The sequence below is a fragment of the Candoia aspera genome, chromosome 4 (genome assembly GCF_035149785.1).
Source record: "Candoia aspera isolate rCanAsp1 chromosome 4, rCanAsp1.hap2, whole genome shotgun sequence".
NCBI lineage: Eukaryota > Metazoa > Chordata > Lepidosauria > Squamata > Boidae > Candoia > Candoia aspera.
Window position 1 is genome coordinate 55,516,861 of NC_086156.1, and position 21,856 is coordinate 55,538,716.

General features: G+C 37.9%; 1 protein-coding gene across 4 annotated transcripts in view; it reads left to right on the plus strand.

Annotated features, from left to right (window-relative positions):
• Positions 1-21,856, plus strand: part of HECW1 (HECT, C2 and WW domain containing E3 ubiquitin protein ligase 1) — a 204,409-nt gene that overhangs the window by 116,439 nt on the left and 66,114 nt on the right. For 3 of the 4 annotated variants that reach the window (XM_063304171.1, XM_063304177.1, XM_063304173.1), the window contains exons 7-9: positions 12,990-13,132; positions 14,835-14,935; positions 17,639-19,036. In XM_063304171.1, coding sequence (XP_063160241.1) covers positions 12,990-13,132; positions 14,835-14,935; positions 17,639-19,036 — 1,642 coding nt within the window. The remainder of the gene's footprint in view (positions 1-12,989; positions 13,133-14,834; positions 14,936-17,638; positions 19,037-21,856) is intronic. The other variant, XM_063304172.1, reaches the window with a different exon arrangement.

Consider the following 21,856-nt stretch of genomic DNA (forward strand, 5'->3'; position numbering starts at 1 on the left):
TTCATGTACCAGTCTTCTGACTGTAACCTATTTTTATTATAAGATCATCAGTTTTCCATTAAGAACTATTGTATGGTTATTTTGTTCTCAATTTTTCAAAATCAGTTTTTGCAATACAAGGAACTGGGTTTCAGAGAAGGCATGAAAGGCTTTGCAAATTTTTGCCCATGTAGATCTAAAAGTTTAATTCCGTTTAACTACTGAATTTTTTGAAGTCTCACAATTGAGAAGTAATTTGCAAATAACTGAAGGTTTTTCTACTTGGGATGAATCTTATTCTGTATATGAGTGGAAATGATGGTTTGGAACCATAGTACAGTGAAGCAACCCCTGTGGTTTTATGGAAAAAGAAAACCAGGTCATCGTTACAGGATTGCATAGCCCAATTTCTTTTTAACTGTTAAGCCAGTTAACTGGTGGGCTATTATTTCCCCAGAGGTTTTGCCTACATCAGACAGATTGTTAATAGTGTGGTAAATAAGAGCAGTAGAGAGCTAAATATGTGTATTTGCTAAATATGTGACTTTTTATGATAATTTTCCATGAAATGAAATGCTGTACTTAATAAATGTGTTTATATGTTAGTTTTTTAGTAGATACAATCTGAGCTGCATCCAAGTAATGTCACTGTCTTATAGACAGTATGCCTCTGTAGGCTGAGCTAAAATCAGAGAGATTTTAGAGTGGGAATGGAGACCCAATGTCAAATTTAACTTCATCATAAAACTTACTGGTGAGTTTGAACTACAGTAGCTTGTTGCCAAGCCCAACCCACTTCACAAGATTGCTATGCTGGTGCTAAAACACAAACCTCCATGTGTGTCACCTTCAGCACCCCAAGAGAAGGTGTTGTAAAGATACAATAAACAAATCTTGGATAGGCAAAGCAGATGGCCAAAATAAGGTGAAAACATTAATTACTCCCCACATCAAACTATCTTCAGCTCCTCTCCTTTTCCAGAGAGAGAGAGAGAACATGAACAAAAGAAAACCAAAATTGTCCAAGTGGAAATGAAGTGCAGTAAGTTGGACATTTCAATGAGCGAACTTAGCTAGACTGGAATGGGCCATTTAAAATTTAAATGTATTGTATTTATTTATTACACAGGCTTATTTTCCTCTCTAACATGTTGACTTGGAGCATTTTCCAAACCTTAGTTTGGAAGGTTAAGCTTAAAAATACACAATAAATCCCAAACAATTAGAAAAGAACAATAATCTCACCCACTAATTCCCATGATAGTACTTCATAGGAAAAATAGTCCATCTTCATTTCCTGTCCATAGCCCCTCCTAAGGAAACAGCTCTTTACAACTCTCTGGGATTCTAATAGGGGCAGGGCTATCCTAATCTCTGGAAGTAAAATGTTTAAAAGAGTTTTCTGTGCTGGCACTGCTGGCTGCCAGCCAAAAAGATAGCAAGCTAGATATTTGCTATCCAGTGATATGCAAGCCCAGTTAGAACTTTAAGAAGAAAAGAGTCCTTTTAACAAATATCTTAAGACAGCGACTGTAAATGTAGTCAGAGGCTTGGCACTGGTCAAGACCAGGAATCCAATAAATAAGCATCAAATCCAAGGGAATCCAGGGTTCTAAACATGGCATGGCAAGTAAACACAACAGAGATGAAGCTTGAAAAGTTGTTCTCAGCATTTGCTCCCAGGAGTGAGGCTAATAAAACAGCCATGCTGACCCTTCACTCAATGCACAGCTGTGGCAGTTTACCCTTCAGCACTGGCTCTTCTGTAGGCTTGTTTCTTTACTAATCTCTCAGATCTATGGAGTTTTGCTCTCTGAGTTGAATCTTTATCACACGCTTCTGCTTAGGACTGGGTGGCTGGAGTCTGAGAGGCTGTCAGTGGGTGCAATCAAGGTGTCCTGGGGTTTTGTTAGTACTGCCTCAAACAGAGTGGCCCCACCACTACTGGAATCACCCACCATTGTCCCCAGATACCCCTAAGTCTATCCCCATTCTTCTCATCAAAGGACATGTCTAGCAGGGCCATAACAAAAGGAAACTTTAATGAGGAAACATCTCAGGTTTTCTAATGTTAGTATTTACTTGGCATAAGGACCCACAGTAAACCCTCTGTTTTTGATCTCACTGGACAAGTAGATTCTGCATGGAGTAGGTGGTCTTACAGATACCCAGGTCCCAAGCCATAACAATTGACACCTTGATTTGCATCCAGAAACTGACTAGCAACCAGTGCCACTCCCATAGAGTTAATACATGATCAAAATGAGTAGAATTTGCTAGTCCCCAGGTTCCTAATTCTTGATGAGCTGAAGCTTTTAGATAGTCCTCAAGGGCAGCCCCAACAGAGTGAATTGCAGTAGTCCATATGAAAGAAGACAAGACTGAATTATTGTCAATAAAGTTCAGAAGTAATTGTAAATGGATGAAGTTGTACAAAGGCTATCCTGGTCATGGCCCTCACCTATTCTTTGAGTAGGGGCTGCAAGTCCAAGAGGATCCCTAGATTATGAACCATATGCAACCATATCCAAGATGGGCTACTTCCAGAATTGGAGTGGGGAGGGCTTCCAAATTCAGAGCCATTCCATCTTGCTGGGATTCAGTGTAAGACTGTTTTTCTCATCCAGATGCTAAGAGACTCCTGATGCAAGGTTGGAACCCCAATAACCTGCATCTCCTGTTCATCCCTGGATTGAATAAACAGCTAGATATCATCCACATATTGAGGATACCATCTGTGCAGATGGGTGACTACCCCAATGGCTTCATATAGATGTTAAATAATATAGAGGAGAGGGTAAACCCCTGAGGGCACTTCACAAGGATGCATGATTTACATAGGACCAGGACAAATGACATAGGACCAGGACACAGGACCATGATAGGACCAGGAGGATCATGCTCCCCTTATCCTAGTCTTGCCACAGGTCATTAGCAATCAGTGCCATCTCAGTCTCAAACTCAGGCTTCAACCCAGACTGAAAAGATTCCAGATAATCTGCTTTCTCCAAACCCCTCCACAACTGTACTCCTTCCCTCCTAAAAAGGGAAGGTAGGAGCCAGGTTGGTAATTGTCAAAAATAGCCAGATCAAGCAATGGTTCCTTGAGGAAGGAGCACATAATCTCCTCACCCAAGGATGTAGTAAACACCACCCAGACCCACCGTTTCCCTGGAAGTTTTCACTCACCAAATGAGACATCATTTGGATCTAACCTGCAGGTGGCAGAGCAGATCACCCTGCTCATTTTATCAGGATACACAGGCACAAAACAATCCCAGGCAATGTGGCAAGATGATACATCTGTCATCTTTGTTGAGCTTGCCCTGCCAGCGTCCAATCCCAATCAAACGTGAGCAACTTTATCCTTCAGATTCCTCACAAACTGTTCAAGCAGCCAAGTGCTAATCAGTCCTTCCCCAGAAGGGTCTAAATGCAGCAACAGTGAAAAAACATTGGCATTTCACTGCTTTTACCACCACAATGAAGGCTTGAACATGAACTCTTATTCCCATTTGGGCATATTCCGTCAAAATGAGAATTTGCCCCTTTCTTTGTAAGCCAATTTGAGTTCGGCCTTAAAGATTCCATTTTGAACCTACTAGGAACACTTGTCCTCTCAATCAGAACAATCTTTGCTTTTTCTGCCTTGGAAAATGCCACCCAGCAGACTCTTCTATACGCTGCCATTCTCTATTAAGAACTGCATTGTAATTGTTCATTTAGCTTGCAAGCCACTTGGGGAGCAGCAAATTCAGTAGCTGTTATAGTTCACTCATCTTCCTCCAAATTTCTACCATGTCCCAACATTATTCAGGGGGCTCTTTCACATAATCTCAAGGCTATTACAAATCCTCATTTATAGGAATTTTTTAAAAGATTTTTTATCCCGCCTTTATTATTTTTTTATAAACAACTCAAGGTGGGATATTGAGTTATTTTTATAAATAACTCAAGGCAGTGAACACACCTTATATTCCTTCCTCCTCCTATTTTCTCCATAACAACAACCCTGTGAGGAGGGTTGGGCTGAGAGAGAGTGACTGGCCAAAGTCACTGAAACCAAGAAAATTGTCCAGTACATGCTCAGAACCTTCTAAGAGGACTATCTACCAATTCCCAAACAGGGAAAAGAAATACAAAAAGGAGAAATGCAAGCCCAGTCACTGCCTCTGTACCAACTCCCAACAGCCCCAAATCTCTCACCTCATCAACCTTCAAATCTGCTGTTGTTGGCTGTGCCACTGTTGGGCTCATCAATTCCTTTAATCCGGCCTATTTTAGATCCTCCTCAAACCAGGGATTTAATTTTGGAGGGAATATTCATTAATGACTTGAGATGTCATTCTCCACTCCAGACCCCCCATCGTGAATAAAAGGTTGGAACTGAATCCATTCCCTGCTTCCAACTCAAGATCCCAAAGGTTGTACAGTAGTTGGGTAGTTAGAGGCTCCGATTTCCTTTGAAGGTTGTCTCATTCTAATATCAGTTCTGAATCTTACTATCCTTCAATTTCTTCTAGGGCATACTATTGGCCTTCATGAAATCAGCTTTTTAATGGTCCCAGTAAGCTGCTACATGTTTCTCAGGATAGCCCAAGACCTCTTGGCCTTCCATTCCCTACTCTGTTTTCCCTTCCTTTGTCCCATAATGGTCCAGAATTACCACAAAACAAGATGTGTCTATTGGCGGCATTCTCTTATCCTCTGGACTTCATTACTCTCCATGATATCCCTCTAAAGGAGACATTGTATCTGAGTTCATTTTCTTTTCCACTGTCAGTGAGGCCAAGACCTTCAGAGGTCATTGGGTTTTTCCTCCAGCAGTTATTCCAAAGGAGCTGTGATATTTCCAGGGATAGACTAAGGAACAGACCATGAATTAGTAGTGTCAAATGGATGGTTTAAACTTAAAAATTTAAGAGGGTAGGTAGGTCTGCAAGATTTGACCTAAAATATGTTCATATAGAATATAAAGTCAGTGTGTTAAGGAACATGTTCAGTATATTTTACTCATAAAAAACTGAACAGATTTGGGAAAAAATAAATGATACTGCAAAAACCAAAACATAAAAAAATCCCAGATTTTCAAAAAAGAAATCAGATCAAATCTTTATTACGGTATTTATTTATTTATTTATTTAGCATACGGCATACTTTTCCAGAGAGTCTACAATGTTTACACATGGTAGGTGTTCTGGAGCCAACAGTTGCTAGTTCTTTGTTGCACTGGTACACCACAAGAGGACGAACTAGCTTTGCACCACCTGGCCTGCAGCGTTCTTAGGGAAGTCCATTCATCCGGGGCTTTTCTCCACTGATCCTCTGCCATTCGCATCCAGGCAGATCCAGCTCCAGTTTCTCCTCCCCTGCACAGAGAGCTGCCAGCATTTCCCCCCACTGAAATGGGGGTACCTATTTATCTACTTGCAGATGGTATGCTTTTGAACTGCTAGGTGAGCAGGAGCTAGGGACAGAATGACGGGAGCTCACTTCCATCACGTGGAGCTGGGCTCGAACCATTGGAGTGTTGACCATTTCTGGCCAGCAGACTCCAGTGTCATTAAGCCGCTGCGCCACCGCGTCCCCTTTTATTACAGTCATGTATCATGAATCTGATGTACCTTCTATGCTTTTTAATTGACTGTATCCTACCCTCCTTATGCTGGTCTATGACTGTAATAAAGTGACCGTCTATGACCGTCTCTTTATTACAGTCATAGACCAGCATAAGGAGGGTGGGATACAGTCAATTAAAAAGCATAGAAGTTACATCACATTCTAAAAAAATTATGAAAAGCTAGAAGATACTAAAACAGAGGTTAGTGTGTAGAAGACTATATCAAATAACAGAGCACTCTAATATGGTGAACTAGGTGCTCATGAAGTCTACTTTATGGCCCAGGTCGTCATCCGCCGAATTTTGAGTGCTGCTGCGCAGAGCCTGGCAACACTGTATGTTGTAGCAGGGGTGGTATCTGAAAGCAGCAGGGGGTATAGAATTGTCTTGTGTGCCCTGGGTATTTATGTAGTATTAGTGAGATGAGGCTAATACGAATGTCTCCATAGTACACTGGAGAAGGACATTGTCCTAACAGCCAGGAAACACGCTGAGACAAGGAACTGGTCTCTAATGTTTATTGCTAGTACATAACAGTAATCCTAACAAACTGAAGAAGCATGGGAAAAACCCAGACATATAAACCCCAAAGGCTAAGGCGGTCCCGATCTGTGTCTCTTTGAATGGCTGACCAATTCCTCAGTGCTACGCATGCGCTTAACAGTCTGGATGGGAGCCCCCTGCTCGCCATCCTTACTCATGACAGACATGCTCTGTTGTTTCTGTGTATCAAGAAGGAAGGAAGGAAGGAAGGAAGGAAGGAAGGAAGGAAGGAAGGAAGGAAGGAAGGAAGGAAGGAAGGAAGGAAGGAAGGAAGGGGAAGATAACAACAAAAAAGGAAAAGTGAGGAAACTATGGAAGCTAGACAAAGCTAGAAAGTCAAACAATTTCACTAATTAATGTGAAATCTTAACTTTTGAATAGCCATTATTTTCTTAGTTTCCTGCTTAATGTCTTGACTTCTACTATCTCCCTCATCTTGAAAAGGACTTTAACAAAAGTTAAATTGCTAAAAAAGAAACAAAAATGGCTGACAAAAATATCTCATTTTCCAAAGGATTTCTTCATTAAGAGCATTACTAAATATTTTAGATTGTCTATGTTGCTTTCTCGTTCAATTTGTTTTCTTAACAGTGAGTTTGTCATCTCTAGGGAGTAGGTTTCATAGGAGCCTTCAAGATTGGCTGGTGTTTTCAGCATGTTTAGCGCAGCTTAAAATACTCTCAATGGCATGACATCTCAAAGGGAAACAGAGCACTACATTCTTTCCAAATTAAAATGCTTCTGAATACTATCTGATAATTTGTGTAGTTGCACTTGACCACTCTTGAGTTCATCCTCATTCTGTTTATAATTATGTTGTTATGCTTGTGATGGAGAAAAGTAAATTATTTTTCACCCTTTGAAAGTTGGATGCAAATTCAGCTGTTGAGTAAAAAACAATGAAATGTGTATTAAATGAAAAATAGAATGGATTGGCAGGAACTCCTCTGACACAGTAATTCTGTAAATAAATATTCCTGGCTATGAACAAAAAAAACCCTTAGATTTTAACTTTTACTATATAAAATAAGAGCAGATAAATGCCAATAAAAACAGTCATACTGTATGTAACTAATCAAAACCAGTGCTACATATCAATCAAAATTTATTTACAGTCCAAGACCATACACAATAAAAAGATCAGCAATACAATACAAAATTATAAAATTATAAAAAAGGAATATGAAAAATTGCAAGAAAATCCTAAGAAGATCCTAAGAAAGAAACAAAGAAAATAAGAATAGTGAATAAGTAAGAAAGGAAATAGAAATAGAAATAGAATTGAGAAAGAGAGAGAATGAATTATAAAGAAGTGGCTTCCGATCTTTTTGACAGTGGTTATAAATGCATTGATATTTTATCCTTTCTCTCTAAGGTTACAGCATAATTTCCTTCTTTCCGTAAACTACCCTTCTAATCTTCAAACCTACTGTATAAATCACAAATTCATTTTTCTCTTTTTTCAGCAAAAAGTCTGTAAGTCCAGTCACTGATAAATGTAGTTGTTGATCTTTCTCTAATCAAGCAAGTTAATTTTGCCATCTCTGCTAATTATCATTTATGTACTAGACATTCCAGTTCTTTATTCCATATCCCCCTTCATTCTTGAACATCTACTTGAATGTATTTAGAAATAGCCATTTATAAATAGGTATCATGAGTTATTATAGAGTACTAAAGAACATGTTAAATCCTGTAGTGCTCGAAGAGAAAAAAACCCAGGAGTTAAATACCAATTTTAAATCTATACCTTTTTAGGGTAACAGAACTTTCAGTTTTCTAAAGAAAACAAGGTGCTCTGTCATGAAATCTCGGCCCAGATTTTCATACTGAGTTGAATATATTGGACATTGTTAGTCAATATTTTCCTACAACAAGTTTTTTTTAAATAAAATACATTATTTTATAGTAAATTATGCACAAAAATGCTTCTGATGTCTTCTAGGAACTTATTAATTAATAAGCTGCAATGCTTTATTTTATTTTAGCTGCCACTAAAATGATCAGAGGTTGTTGCTGATCTTAAACATCTCAATCATTAACAGTCTCAAAAAGTGTAATGTTTAAGCTGTAAAGAAAGAGAAATTGAAGGAGATAATGTAAGATTGGGAGAGTCATTATTATGTAGCACTGGATTTGTGACAAAAATGCTGTAAATAAAGAGAAAAAAATAACTATTCAATGAGCTTTTAAAGAAGAAAGGATTTTTTTCAGATCAAAGGACTTTTTGATCTGAAAAGCATGGGATTGATTCAGTCTTCCACACAGTTTATCACTGTGGTTAATTTATTGTTTCCTTTTTAAATGAGACTTAATATATACTGGCAACTATCAAGATCAATTGAAAAGAATAATGAGCTCCCTGAGGCACAGAGACATTGTACATGAGCACATGGAGGGAAAGAGTGAACTAATACAGAGAGGGGCCAATGTCCATGCCCTCAGTAGATTCAGCCCTCTCCCTTTTTCTCAAAGCGTTAGTCCTCACCTCACATTGTTCCTGCACTAGGAATAATTGACTTAAGGATGAGGGTTTTGACTATTGTCCACAGGATCAAATGATAGTGAATAGTGTCAGGGAAGAAGACCCACGGGATTACTCTCAGTAGGAGACTGCACTATTAAAATATATAAGTAAGAATCTTACTTTTGGTAGTAGCATCAATTACATAATTTCATAAATAAAGATTGAAGATGACTTGAAATCCCAGTAATGGGTCTGTTAATGTTGGATGCATTAAAGGTTTAGAAAAAACACAAGATGTATCCAGGCACATATTTGTCTTGCCTGCAAAAGAATAATGACAGTCCCATCTACAGAATATTATAACAATATATTCAATATTTAAATATGTGAATATTTTGTGTTTATTCCAATGAGTAAAATGAGAGCCAGTTTGGTCTAGTGGTTAAGGATCCAGGCTAGAAAGCAGGACACTGAGTTTTAGCCCATCATAGGCATGAAAGCCAGCTGCGTGACTTTGGACCAGTCACTCTCTCAGCCCACAATGTCCAGCTCAGGCGACAAGCTGGTTGGTCAGTTCCTGTCGCAACCAATGGATCAACATTCAGTTGATCCTAAAAGTGGCCCCTGCACCCATGGGAAAATGCTAGGAAGAAAAAAAAAAGCCAATGAATCAAATAGATATTTGAGTGGAATACTTCCCTTGCTGGAAATTTTCCTAGACTTAGAAGATGGAGTAGTTTGCTGCACAAAACTAATACTTCAGCAAGGAGTTTGAGGATGGTGACAAAAATACAGTAATGGAAATTGCCTTATGGTGTGCATTCTGAAAGGTCAGCAGGAAAGGAAAATGAGTTTTTGAAACCAATTACCTTAAGTTTCTGTTTTATTTCTTTAAGTTCTATCCAGTGGTTGCAAATCAATTTACATCAGTCACAACAAGATCAAGCAGGAAATCAAGAGTCTGCTCTTTCTTTTATTAGCAAGCACTGCATCCATAAATAGATTGATCAAGTTGGGATTTGTTCCCAGTGCAAGTGTTTTGGAAATGGTCCCACATTCCCCAACTCTTTTTCCCCTTTAGATTTCCCTCATGCACATACCTATGCCCTTGACACACTTCTTGGTATATTTCTGTAGTGTTGAAGTAGGAGAGATGAAGTAACTATAGTTCTGGCTTCAGAATTTTTTAATAGCTATAGTTGGAGAAATGTCACTCTGTAATGGTATGTGAGAATGATCTTGGGAGATAAGAGGAAGAGCTACAGACTAGGCAACCATCATGCAAATGGTATGTCAGCCAACAGAAAGAAAAGGGGCATGGAAAGTATCTCAGAAGGGACTTGCAAGATTGATGTCAGCCCTTTGAGGTAGTCCAGACAAGAAGCACAAACCATGAGAGCTAACACTACCTTTATTGTAAGGTTCCAGTAACAGAATCTTGCAAGTCTGAAAGCACCTCTCCCTTCCTTTATTTTACTTTTCAGAAAACTAGGGAGGGTCCCTTCTGAGATGTTTCTCACACCCCTTTTTCTTCTGTGGGCTGAGATACCTTTTGCATGATGGTTATCTAGTCTGTGGCTCTTCCTCCTGTCTCCCAAGGTCACTCCCACATATCATTACACATAAAATTTATTTATCATTGCTTAAGATTTGTCATTAACACTCCAAATAAGAACAAATCAATTTCTTCTCAGCTATTCTTCTTCATTCCTTGACAAAGCTATTGCTGAGATAAAGAGGGGAATTCCTACCTTGTGTTTTCAAACTTTTTTTTAATCTTTAGTGATATCCATGCTTCTTTATAAACAACATACAATACATAGCTCTGAGTCTGCATTAACTTTAAAAAAGTGGAAGCATAGTAAACTGATTTTGCCATGGGATAGCTTTAATGAGCGATTGTGCAGTGTTTTAAGAATGGAACTAAATTATCAGATGGGGACTGAGGCATAGATGGAATTAAATATTTTGAAGGCTTTGATAAAGATAAGTTATGGGAAAGGTATGATAATGACTGGAAAAATATTTTTGCAAGTGTGCCTTAATCATATCAAACATAGATACTATATGTGTTTTGAGACACATATTTAGCATTGAAAATGGAAATGAAAAGCTCATTTATGTAAAATAGCGGAGTAGGTATGGTGTGTAATCAACTCTCATAATTTACAGCAACAGATTGGCTGGCCTGCAAACACACTTTGAGTTAGTCAAAATATTGCATTTAAATAGGTGAATCCATTTGGTGGCCTGCATAGTTACAAAAGCATTTTATTTATTTTTTCTATAAAATGCTAATTAAGACTTCTTGCCCTTTTGCTTAAGATCAAGTCTAGTAATCATGATGAAGAATTTATTCAATTTCACTTGTAAGCAAAATAAAATATTTCAGGTTATGTGGAAGACAGCTGTAATTACTATCCATTGGAAACAGGGTCCCTTAACCTGTTCTATTAACATAGTTATGTGCTTAAGTATTCTGTGGAATGATTCATCCCTTTGGGATTAGCAACCAATATCCTGACTATTTTTAGTGCACATGCTCCAGAGTTTTGTAATGCTGGAACAGGTTTTGCAAGCCTGTTGGTCTTCAGGTTCCATAATTCCTCATAAGCCAGAGATGACAAACTGCTGAATCTCTGAAGTGCAACTGTCATTTTCTCATTGAAATGTACTTATCAGGGTAAGGCTCACTCAGATTAATAATTAAATCTTTCAGAAAGGAAACAGATTTTTTTTAACTTCAGATACTTCTGTTGAATCCCATGATCTTCACACTTGGCTTGCACCTCACTGTATCAAATATTTTAAAAAAATAAATACTAGCCTGTTAGAGCAATTGCCACTTAAAAACTTTAGTTTAAAGCCTGGGGTCCAAATTAACATGATGAGTAACTGGACTAATTTAAGAGGCATAAACGAAGAAACTAAAGAACTTGCTCACTTCATAAAGTCAAGCACTCACATCCACATCATACACTCAAAGCTCTTGGCATGAATTATTCATTGAAACAAAACTTGGTGTGCACTCAAGGACATCACATAATTCTTAATTAGTTAAAAAAATACCAATATGCTGTACGAGCAATAAAAGCTGTTACAATGGAGAAAAAACAAATTGAATATTTTATCTGAAATAATGAATAATAAGCAAATGTAAAATATGGTGTGAGGTAGTGTTGACTAGTCATTCATCTTAGCCGATAATAGTAGGAAATACCATGAGACACACAAAACATAGAAGTCGTGTGAACATCTGCAGTGAAGGAAGGAATTTATTCTGAATTAGATAGCATTAAAGTCCAACCATGTAGGTAACAGTAGGGTTTCTGCTAATACAAGGTAATTTTGTTGTCATGGTAATTTTCTTCCTTCCCTGCTTCTTATGAATGTTGGGATATTAGTATCCTGTCAGTCTTTGCCTAATTTGTAGACCACCAGTTCCCATCTCTGAGCACCCCTTTCCTCAAGTAGTAGTCATTTTGTGATAACAGCTGTGACATATTCATATATTCAAGACGCACTCACGATTGGAAATGTCTGGGGAATTGGTAGCCCAACTGAACATTTCTAGAAAGAGTCTGAAAAACTGCTGCTTCCTAATGCCTCACACAAAATCAGCAGAACATGACAAGTTTGAATCAGTGATATGAAGAGAATTTGTAATATACAATGCCATAGTTAATATGCAGCCAATATGCAAGACTTGCTGTTTCAATTCCAGGCAAATTGCCTGTTAGTGCAGGTGATGGTTCTTTGGACAAGGGGTATAATTCAGTAAGAGAAACACAGTCACAAAACATTCAACGAAAGAAAAACAAGGGAAAATATTTTTTTTCCTGTTCCAATAAAAAGTATTTCTCTGAGGGAAAACCTGTTGAGAACAAAAGAACAGTGATTTCCCCAAGATCTCTATAATATGGTGAGGTTGGGCGTCTAACTCCCAAACAAGCCACAGACTTTTTTTCCCCATATTTTTCTCTGTGTTTTATATCTTTCCTGACATACCCTTTGCTCTTACCTCGCCACCCTTCCACTATGGCCAGGCTCTTGCCTGCCGTATCCTAGCCTTCAGCCATCATCTACTGCCATCTACAAGCTTTTCCCTTTACCAGGCAATAGTAGAAGGGATGTATAGAGAATTAAAAAGTTTCTTGAATCCCAGAACTTCTGCTTCAAACAGAGGCAGTGATTAAAAGCAGCATATAATACATGACAGGTAACAATGGCCTGTGCGTGGGCTTCAGTGTCTCCATTATTTGTTCTGGGACTTACTCAAGCGGAGGATAATCAGATACATACCCAGGTGTATAGTAGGATCAGAAGGCAGTAAGAACATCTGTAATTTTTTCCCTTTTTTGTGTGTTATTTCTTTTGCAGCTGTTCAGCTTTGTTTCTCTGCCTACTGATGTTCTGGAAATAGAGGTGAAGGACAAGTTTGCAAAAAGTCGACCAATCATTAAGCGTTTTCTGGGAAAGCTTTCCATGCCAGTACAACGACTACTAGAAAGACATGCCATAGGGTAAATCTTTGTGACATGATTTTCTCTTTTTTATATATCACTAATGATGAAAAGGACAGTGACAGTTGCCACTGCAATAACACTTTTTGTGGGGGGATCAGTAAATTAATGTCAATTAATTGCCTTAATTTGGATAAATGTTTGAAATAAATGTTTAATGTCAGGTTAATCATAGAAGAATTGACTTGGAACACATTATCTTATCCAACATTCTGCTTAGCATAGGATCTTCAATGCATACGGATGATAGTCCAGATGACAGTCTAGGCTCTTAAATACATAAATCAAAAGAGAACCCATTAAGTTTTTCTCCAACTGCTCTTTTGTGTTAAATTAGAACATTAAACCTAACTTTCCACTTAGGAAATTTCTACATAATCAAAATTTCTCTCTCTCCTCCGATTTCTACACTTACTGTATACTATATAGCCTTTTATAATAATGAAAATAATTAGAATTTGATAGTACAAATAGTCTTCAGGTTACAACCATTTGTTCAGCGACCATTCAAAGTTACAATGCCACTGAACAAAAGGTACTTATGATCGATTCTCTTAGTTCTGGCAGTTTCAGCATCCCCACAGTCACACGATCGTGATCTGAGCACTTGGCACCCAGCTCGTGGTTATGAAGTTGCAGCGAGTTGCGGTCATGTGATCATGATTTCTGATGTTCCCTGCTGCCTTCCCACAAGCAAAGTTAATGCAGAAGCTGGCAGGAAATCGAAAGTCATGGTCACATGAGGTCCTCACTTAACGTGTGCAGTTCTCATTTAATGATGGCAACTGGGACTGCCAGAATTGTCATCACTGAGCAATGCCACATGATGTCATGCTTTATGACTGTGTGGCTTAGCGACAGCAATTCTGGCCCCAATTTCCGTCATAAGCTGAGGACTAGCTGTATTTATATTTTAGTATGTATTATAATTAATAGAAATGTATATAATGTGGCTTCAAGCATGGTTGGTCATTCTGTGCTCTTTGTGTACAGGACAGGGATGCCACTTGGTTCAATGCATTTTAATATGTTAGTCCTTTTACAGCACAACTAAGGCCTTCCCACCCCTTACTGTGCAGTACATTGTAGCTTGCACCTCCATTGGCTACTGATGTATAGTATTAATGGCCATAGGGACAATTGCATTTGCAGAAATCTCATGGGGAATAAGCCATTATATGCTTCCAAATTCCTACAACATGGCTTTCTGTGCTCTACCTTATTTATTTATTTTATTAGATTTATATAAACTTCCATGATAAATGTTGTTGGTTCTGAAAAGGAAATCATAGTGGTGTTGGACTAAGAAAAAAAAATCCTAAATACAAAGTTGATAATAATTTTACTAGAACCACGTTTTTAAAGATAAGAGTGCTGTGGTCGACAAAACTATTTCTCTTCATGTTTGTAGATCTCTGTAACTCCCTGTTAGCACAAATGCTGATGTTACAACTCTTTGCAATGACCAAATTCACCTGTCATTTTCTGGGTAGACTTTTGGGAGGTTTAAGTGTTAGGGCTTATATTTCAGTTCAGAACTAATCATTGCTCTATGATGTGCTTTCACATGATTCTTGTGAATAATTGTAATGAAGAATATTCATTAATTATTTCTATGAAGCAATGTGCAACAGTTATACAGTACATGGAAAAGTAACAGTCTATATATTTATTTTATTTTATTTTTTATTTTTTTCAACAGGGACAGGGTTGTTAGCTACACACTGGGACGTAGGCTCCCAACAGAGCATGTCAGTGGCCAGCTGCAGTTTCGATTTGAGATAACCTCTTCAATCCACCCAGGTATTTTCCCACAATACTTTCCTTTATCAAATAGTGCTTGGCTTCACTTAGGCCTCATTTAGCCCATTCACAAACTCTGATTCAGGTAACTAGGACTGGGAGCTGGAGGCTTTCCCTTTCCTTTTCTTTTCACACAAGAGAAGAAATGAATCACCAAATTCATTACATAGAACTGAAGTTGGTTTTCTTTCATTTTCCTCAGGTCTGAGAAGATGAGTTGATGATGGTGGGGGGGCAGTCTTCTAAGTCATAATTTGATGACAAGCTGAATTAGGCCTTTCATACTGATCCTCAAGCGATTCTTAAAAATAAATTTGTGAAGCGAAGTTTTGCCTCATAAATGGGCATTATAGATCATAATAGATCTCTAGTTTTCTGCTTGTTCTGAAACACAGAACATGTGATAGCCTGCATTCTTTATTTAATCCTGCCTTGGATATTTTGATTGATGCATCATAATTTCAAATGCTTTCTGCATTTTATCTTCCAATCATGCTAAAATGTCATATACTGTACTTACCAGCCAATGTGATACAGTGGATAGTGTGCTGGACTTGGAGACAGGAGACCAGAGTTTAAAAGTCTGCTTAAGCCTGAAATTTGCTTAGTAGTTCTGAAAAGCCTCTGTCATTCCACCTGACTTTCCTTACAGGGCTATTCTGAAGATAAAGCAGAATATTAAAGAGGGCTGGCTTCAGATTGGAGAAGGTTTAAATTTGAGGAGGCCTGAGTAGAATTCATCCAAGGTGGCTCCCCTTGTCCATCAGGCTTGCCTGGTGGCTTAGCCATCATTTTGTCCACACTTCAAATAGCAGCTAGGTTCATATACCCAGTGCTGCTTTAGTAGGGCTAGGAAGAAATCCGACAGCATGTGTCAGTTTTTGATGTCAGGAACCATTCTGAAGCTCTTGGATGAAGGATGGAATGCAGATATGTAGACCAAAACCAACATTCAGTTGTGTGGGGTAAGCTAATAGGATAATGATAGCCAAAATGGCAATAAATTACATATGTGCATAATTATTTATAGATTGCTATTTATTAGGGCTGTGTGCCTTTCAAAAATGATTTGGAAGAAGTGTTGTAGACCCCTTGTGAGCCTAAGCACAGCACCACTCCCACCATTCATTAAACAGCTCCTCTTTTTGCAGACTTCCATGTGGGCCTGAGGGGGAAGGGGGGAAACTACAGCTGCTTTTAAGTTAACTCCCTGTGCATAAGCCTGAAAAAAGAGGAGTTATTTAAATGAATAGACTGTACCCGTGCTCACACAAGATCCTCTTTTGAATCATCTTCAAAGGGTCACAGTCCTGTTGTTTATGCAGTTGAATCTGGATGAATTAGCAAGAAGCAAACTCATGGTCAGGGATTCTAATCATGGTCAGGGATTCTGTCTATTTGCAAAAGGGAAGCATGGAGATTCTTCTATAAGCATATTAAAATATACATAGTAAGCCTATAAACTATTATAGGAAAGTGTAATATGGATAAAGTTAAGATCATAATACTATTTTTATATGGTAACAATGCATCTTTGTAGTCATACCTGCATTTTAGTCTGCAGAATAATCCAATAAAGGTGCATATTGAGTTCAGTAAGACAATATTCCTATTTAAGTTTAATCTTATTCAGAGTATATGCTTTAAATTACCAAGAAATGCAAACAAATTTGAAAAAATAATCAAATCAATTTTCCCTTTTACTTCTGAGCTACTTCCTAAAGAAAAGTGCCTAATAATTACTTGATATGACCATTTAAAATTTGGATTTATATTTAAATAGAGATTTTACAGATAGGCATTTTGTAACTAAACACTGAACAAACTGTATGCTAATTATACATTATTTCAAGTGATAATTTTACTATTTAGAAAATGGAACTTTTACTTATTCATTTTACAGTGTCCCAGAGCTCAACAGAGACACTGTTTGGGACATAATTTATTGTATATTCATTCAATATTTTAGACTTCACCATGTCTTGTGAAACCAGTTATATTAAGACAGCAGTAAGTACACACAGAAAATAAAGACAAACATTACATTCTTAGTCAAAATGGGGATTTTGTTGGCTTCTGTTTCTCTTACATGCATATGAAAACAGTGAGAAATATCATTTTGCCTTAATAATGCAACTGAGCAATTACCATGTTTATAACTCTTTTGATTAGTTCCATACAAGTTGAAAATAAATCCCATTAAACCCTGTTGGACTTATTTCTGAGTAGACATGTGTAGAATTACAGTACTAACCTTAATAGGTTGATATTTTACACATGGATCTCTTTCTCTCTTTTTTTTACATTTTTACATAGGAGAGCAGTCCTTAATTCACAGTTCAATGCTATGCATATCTACTCAGAACAAAATCCCATTGTGTTCAATGGGACTTACTCCAAGGTGAGTATATATAGGCTTTTAGCCTATTTGATAGTGAATCATGGATTCAATTTTAAATAACAGAAAATTCATATCTTGCTTAATATTTTAAGCATTTTAGTCTATATATAGCATTAAAACTATTTGATTTAACAAATGCATTTAATCCACTTGTTACTAATGTATGTGTGGTGCTTCTTAGTTCTGAGCTGTAGTTAACTGATGCTTGTATATATTTGTGTAGGGTCATTGAAGCCTCAAGCTGATACTACTTATACTCATTTTTATTTATACTTCATGTTTTATTTTCTTCTTGCTTCTAGCAGATGATGAAGAAGTCTCTATTGCTGCAGATATTGAATCAATTGAATTCCAAGGAAGCCCCATTAATATCTCAGCAGAGGAAATCCTTAGCGAGCCTCCATGCACCAGCACCGTGAACTCAGAAAGTGCAGCTCCAGAAAAGCTAAATGAATGTCCAGTAATCTGCATCAGTGTTGGCAACTCTGGATCTGGGGAGCCCACCTTGAACTGCTTCTTCAAAGATGAGCTAGCGGGAAATAGAGAGATTGATGCCATACCAGCAGACACAATTAATCTCTTGGAATCCATCCCAGTGGAAATAATGCCTTCCCTGAGTGCTGTGGACCTCAGTGAACAACTACCTTTGCTGGCATGTACGCCTCCAGAATCTGAAGTTAGAGAAAACAATAAAGTTAATTCTGTTACTCAGGGAGACAATGACATCTTTATCAGTATAGAAGCCTTATCTATTGATGAGATGAGTGGAGATGCTCAAGTTGTCAAGGATCTAGAGAAGAGTCAGGATGATGAAGGGGCTTCAGCCCAGGAAGACCAGGATGAGAATGATGATGAAAAGGAGAGCAAGCTACAACTAAGGACCATGGTGAAAAGAAAAAGCAGGCCTTGTTCCTTGCCTGTGTCAGAACTTGAAACAGTGATTGCATCTGCCTGTGGGGAGCCTGAGACTCCTCGTACGCACTACATAAGAATACACAATCTCTTGCACAGTTTGCCTTCTGCCCAGTTTAGCAGTGATGATGGAGAAGAGGAGGAGGAACAACAAGGCAGCGTAATAGAGAATGATGAGGAACTGACAGTGAGGGAAGTGTCAGAGAAGGATTTAGTTAGTGAGACTGAAACAGTATTGGCTGAACCTCCTCAGGAGAACTCAGTGGAAGAGAACTTTGTTCATGGAACTGTTCCACGCAGCACCTCCATTGAACACCTTGCTGATTTAAATGAACAAACATTGGATAACGAAGGGCCAAGAACTGAAAGTGACAGTGAACTGAGTCCTAGACCACATGGTGACCCTGAGTGTGAAATGTGTGATACATCCTGTTACAGCACTTCCTGCTATAGCACTTCCTGCTATAGTACCTCCTGTTACAGCACATCCTGTTACAGCACTTCTGGTCAGGAGAGTGCCAACCGATTTTCAAGCCATACCAGGTTCTCTTCTGTTGACAGTGCAAAGATTTCTGAGAGCACAGTTTTTTCTTCACAGGATGATGAGGAAGAGGAAAATAGCGCTTTTGAATCAGTGCCAGATTCGGGTCAAAGCCCTGAGGTGGACAGGGAACAGCTGGATGGCTCTACCCACTGGCCTGAGGAATTGGTAGTTCATGGAACAAATCTACAGGGAACTGCAGAAAGTATAGAGTCTCCAGTTGCAGGCCCAAGCATCAGAAGAGAAGGTTAGATTGGAGGAGGAGGACTGTGAATATCTTAACTTAGACATTACAACAAATAGTCAGTAATCAAGGTCTTATCATAAAGAGGAACCTCCATTTAATTTAGGATATAAGATTTAAAAACCCACTTGTAAATGCAGGTGTGGGAGTTGACTTTTCTTTTTATTGTGCTTTCATGATAATGTACAGAAGAAATGGGGTTCCAGATGCATGGTATGTAGGAGGTACAGAAAGATATGGTTGCTACTTGGCAGTCCATTCACTGAGCACTTACCATTGGTATCTGATGCTGCAGGACACAAGGTTTCTGCATTATTTCTAAACACTTTTTCTCTGCTCCATGGGTCCATCCCCACATTCTCTCTTACTGTTATACTTCAAGTCACCTGCCTAATGCAGCAAGTGATAAAAGGGGAATTTTACTCTGGACTAGAGAAGAAACTAATAAGAGGACTTGTGACCACCTTATTCACTCACCTTCAGGAGATTTTCAAGTATAGATTTGGTGGCTGTTTAGAATTGCCACGCTCTCTAATGTCCCCTTTATTTGCTTTGGACCTTAATATATGTTTTGTATATGATATATTCCACATCACCTCAGGTATGCATATGTGTGTGTAGAGGGAAAAAGAGGAGAACAGAGGATGTAAAGGGCTCTATCAGCCTTTTTATGCTGATGCCCTCCATGTACTGGTCTTACTATATGCCACAGAATGCCAGCAGTATAGTCACTAGCCATGCAGGTTGGAATTCTAACTTACAAAAGATAGTGCCCGCTTGGAGAAGACTGTACTTACATCCTCACCTGGTGTTTTAAGTTGCTGTGATTTACAAGTGGGGATTCCATTGACTAAGACTCTGTGTGCCAGCAGCTAAATTTCTTTTTGTTTTTTATGGTTTCCTTTTTCAACTACAATAAAATTTACCCATAATTTGTTCTGGTTTCATGGCAATAAAAAAAATCACCCGTATGAAGCGATGTAAAGTGGATAAAATAAGGCTAGCCTACAATAGTGAAATACTGTTATCCCTAATAATATGGAAAATTGCATGTTTTAAGTTTCATCTTGTAGCTTCTCCTTTCCACCTGTTTCCTGTGCCTTCCAGTTTAATATCTCCTGCAACGCTCTCCCCCCAAAACAACTAATTCAAATTTCATTGAATTCAGGCATGCAAACATATTATGTAGGATTTCTCTGTTTTGATCCTTATTTTTATAGTACTTATGCATCAAGCTTATTATCTTGATGTTTATTTTATTGACAGGAAAGCAAGATAAAGTTTAAAAATAATTTTAAAACAATTTTCTTTGGTGTATGGTTTACAGATAGTCCCAATGTATAAGCCAAGGAGTTGCAGAGCTGAACTGATGCTGGCCTTAGCAGCAGTAACAATCTGGCAAACAGTTGTCTGCTGTAATTGTATGTGGCTGGTTATTACTGGAAACTAACGTGATGGTTCTTTGGCCTAGCAAGGAAATTCATATGTTATTATTTGTCGTCAAGATCACAGGAGTTGATGCTGGCAATAACCACAAATTCCTTGCCCATTCCTTGTGTTTATTCATATGAGCTGTACCTAGGAACTATTTCAGGAGAAAGGAAATGCATTTATCTATCTATCTATCTATCTATCTATCTATCTATCTATCTATCTATCTATCTATCATCTATCTATCTATCTATCCTGAGCCCGTTTTGCAGCTAATCTCTACTAATCACTATCCTATGCTCTGAGAGTTCATCCTAGAGCAGGGAGAAATTGCAGCATGGTCTCCTTACCAATAAGACCAGCACCACTTCCAGTTTCATGGGATTTGGGGGCAAGATGTTCTCAGAGGATACACCCTCACATATAGCCTACTTCCCCTCCCATCCCACACAGACAATGTATGGTGGAGAGGAAACAAAATATGAAGAAGTCACAACGTATTCTCCATCATCTCATGGTTCACCTGCTCACTTATGACAAGTGAACAGGGAGGAAAAGAAAAACCAATCTCCTAGTGGGCTGTGTGCCTTCACAGGAATTCAGTGTTGACACCGAGTTTACATCAAATCCAGTCTAATTTGATAAGATACTGTCAATAGCATTGAGGCAAGTAACCAAGACAATCAAAAACAGGACAGAAGCCTGGTGGCTGGCAATTGAGCAATCTGTGAGCAGGATGCTTACTTTTGGTGGAATTAGAAAAAAATAACATTTCATGTAAAGAAGTATGATTCATTTCTATATTTTCACTTATGGCTTCTGCTTAGACAATTGTTTTTGTGACTGTGATACTTTTAAAGATCATAAACTATATATAAGATTGAAAAAAAATCCAGCTCAATATTTTTAAACAAGGCATTTAATTAAAAACAATAAATATTTCCATTACATTTAAATTTAAAATTGCTTTTATAAAAAAATAAAGTTTTAAATATCCTATATGCTTAAAACAATTTTTAATGGTTGGTCTTGACTATAACCCTAAATAAAGTAATGCTTGATTACTTTGGCTAATACTGGTTAAATGACTGTATTAAAAACTGCAGTTATTTATTTTAAATAATGTCAGGAGCATAGTTTGTAAAGCATAAAGAATAATTAAGTCAAATATAATTACATTTTACTCTAATGCAAAATAATGTAAAGCTAAAGCTTTATTGGTAAAGCTAAAACCACTTAATGTTTTCCCCTTTTTACACTGTTTTCAGTTTAATCTGTTGTACGATGTAATTAAATGGGAGGTGGGGGGGGAATGACAAGCAGTAGGATAAACTTGCTGAATCTTTGGGTTCTGACAAAATTAGGCTGAATCTATGAGCCCCAAAAGTACTG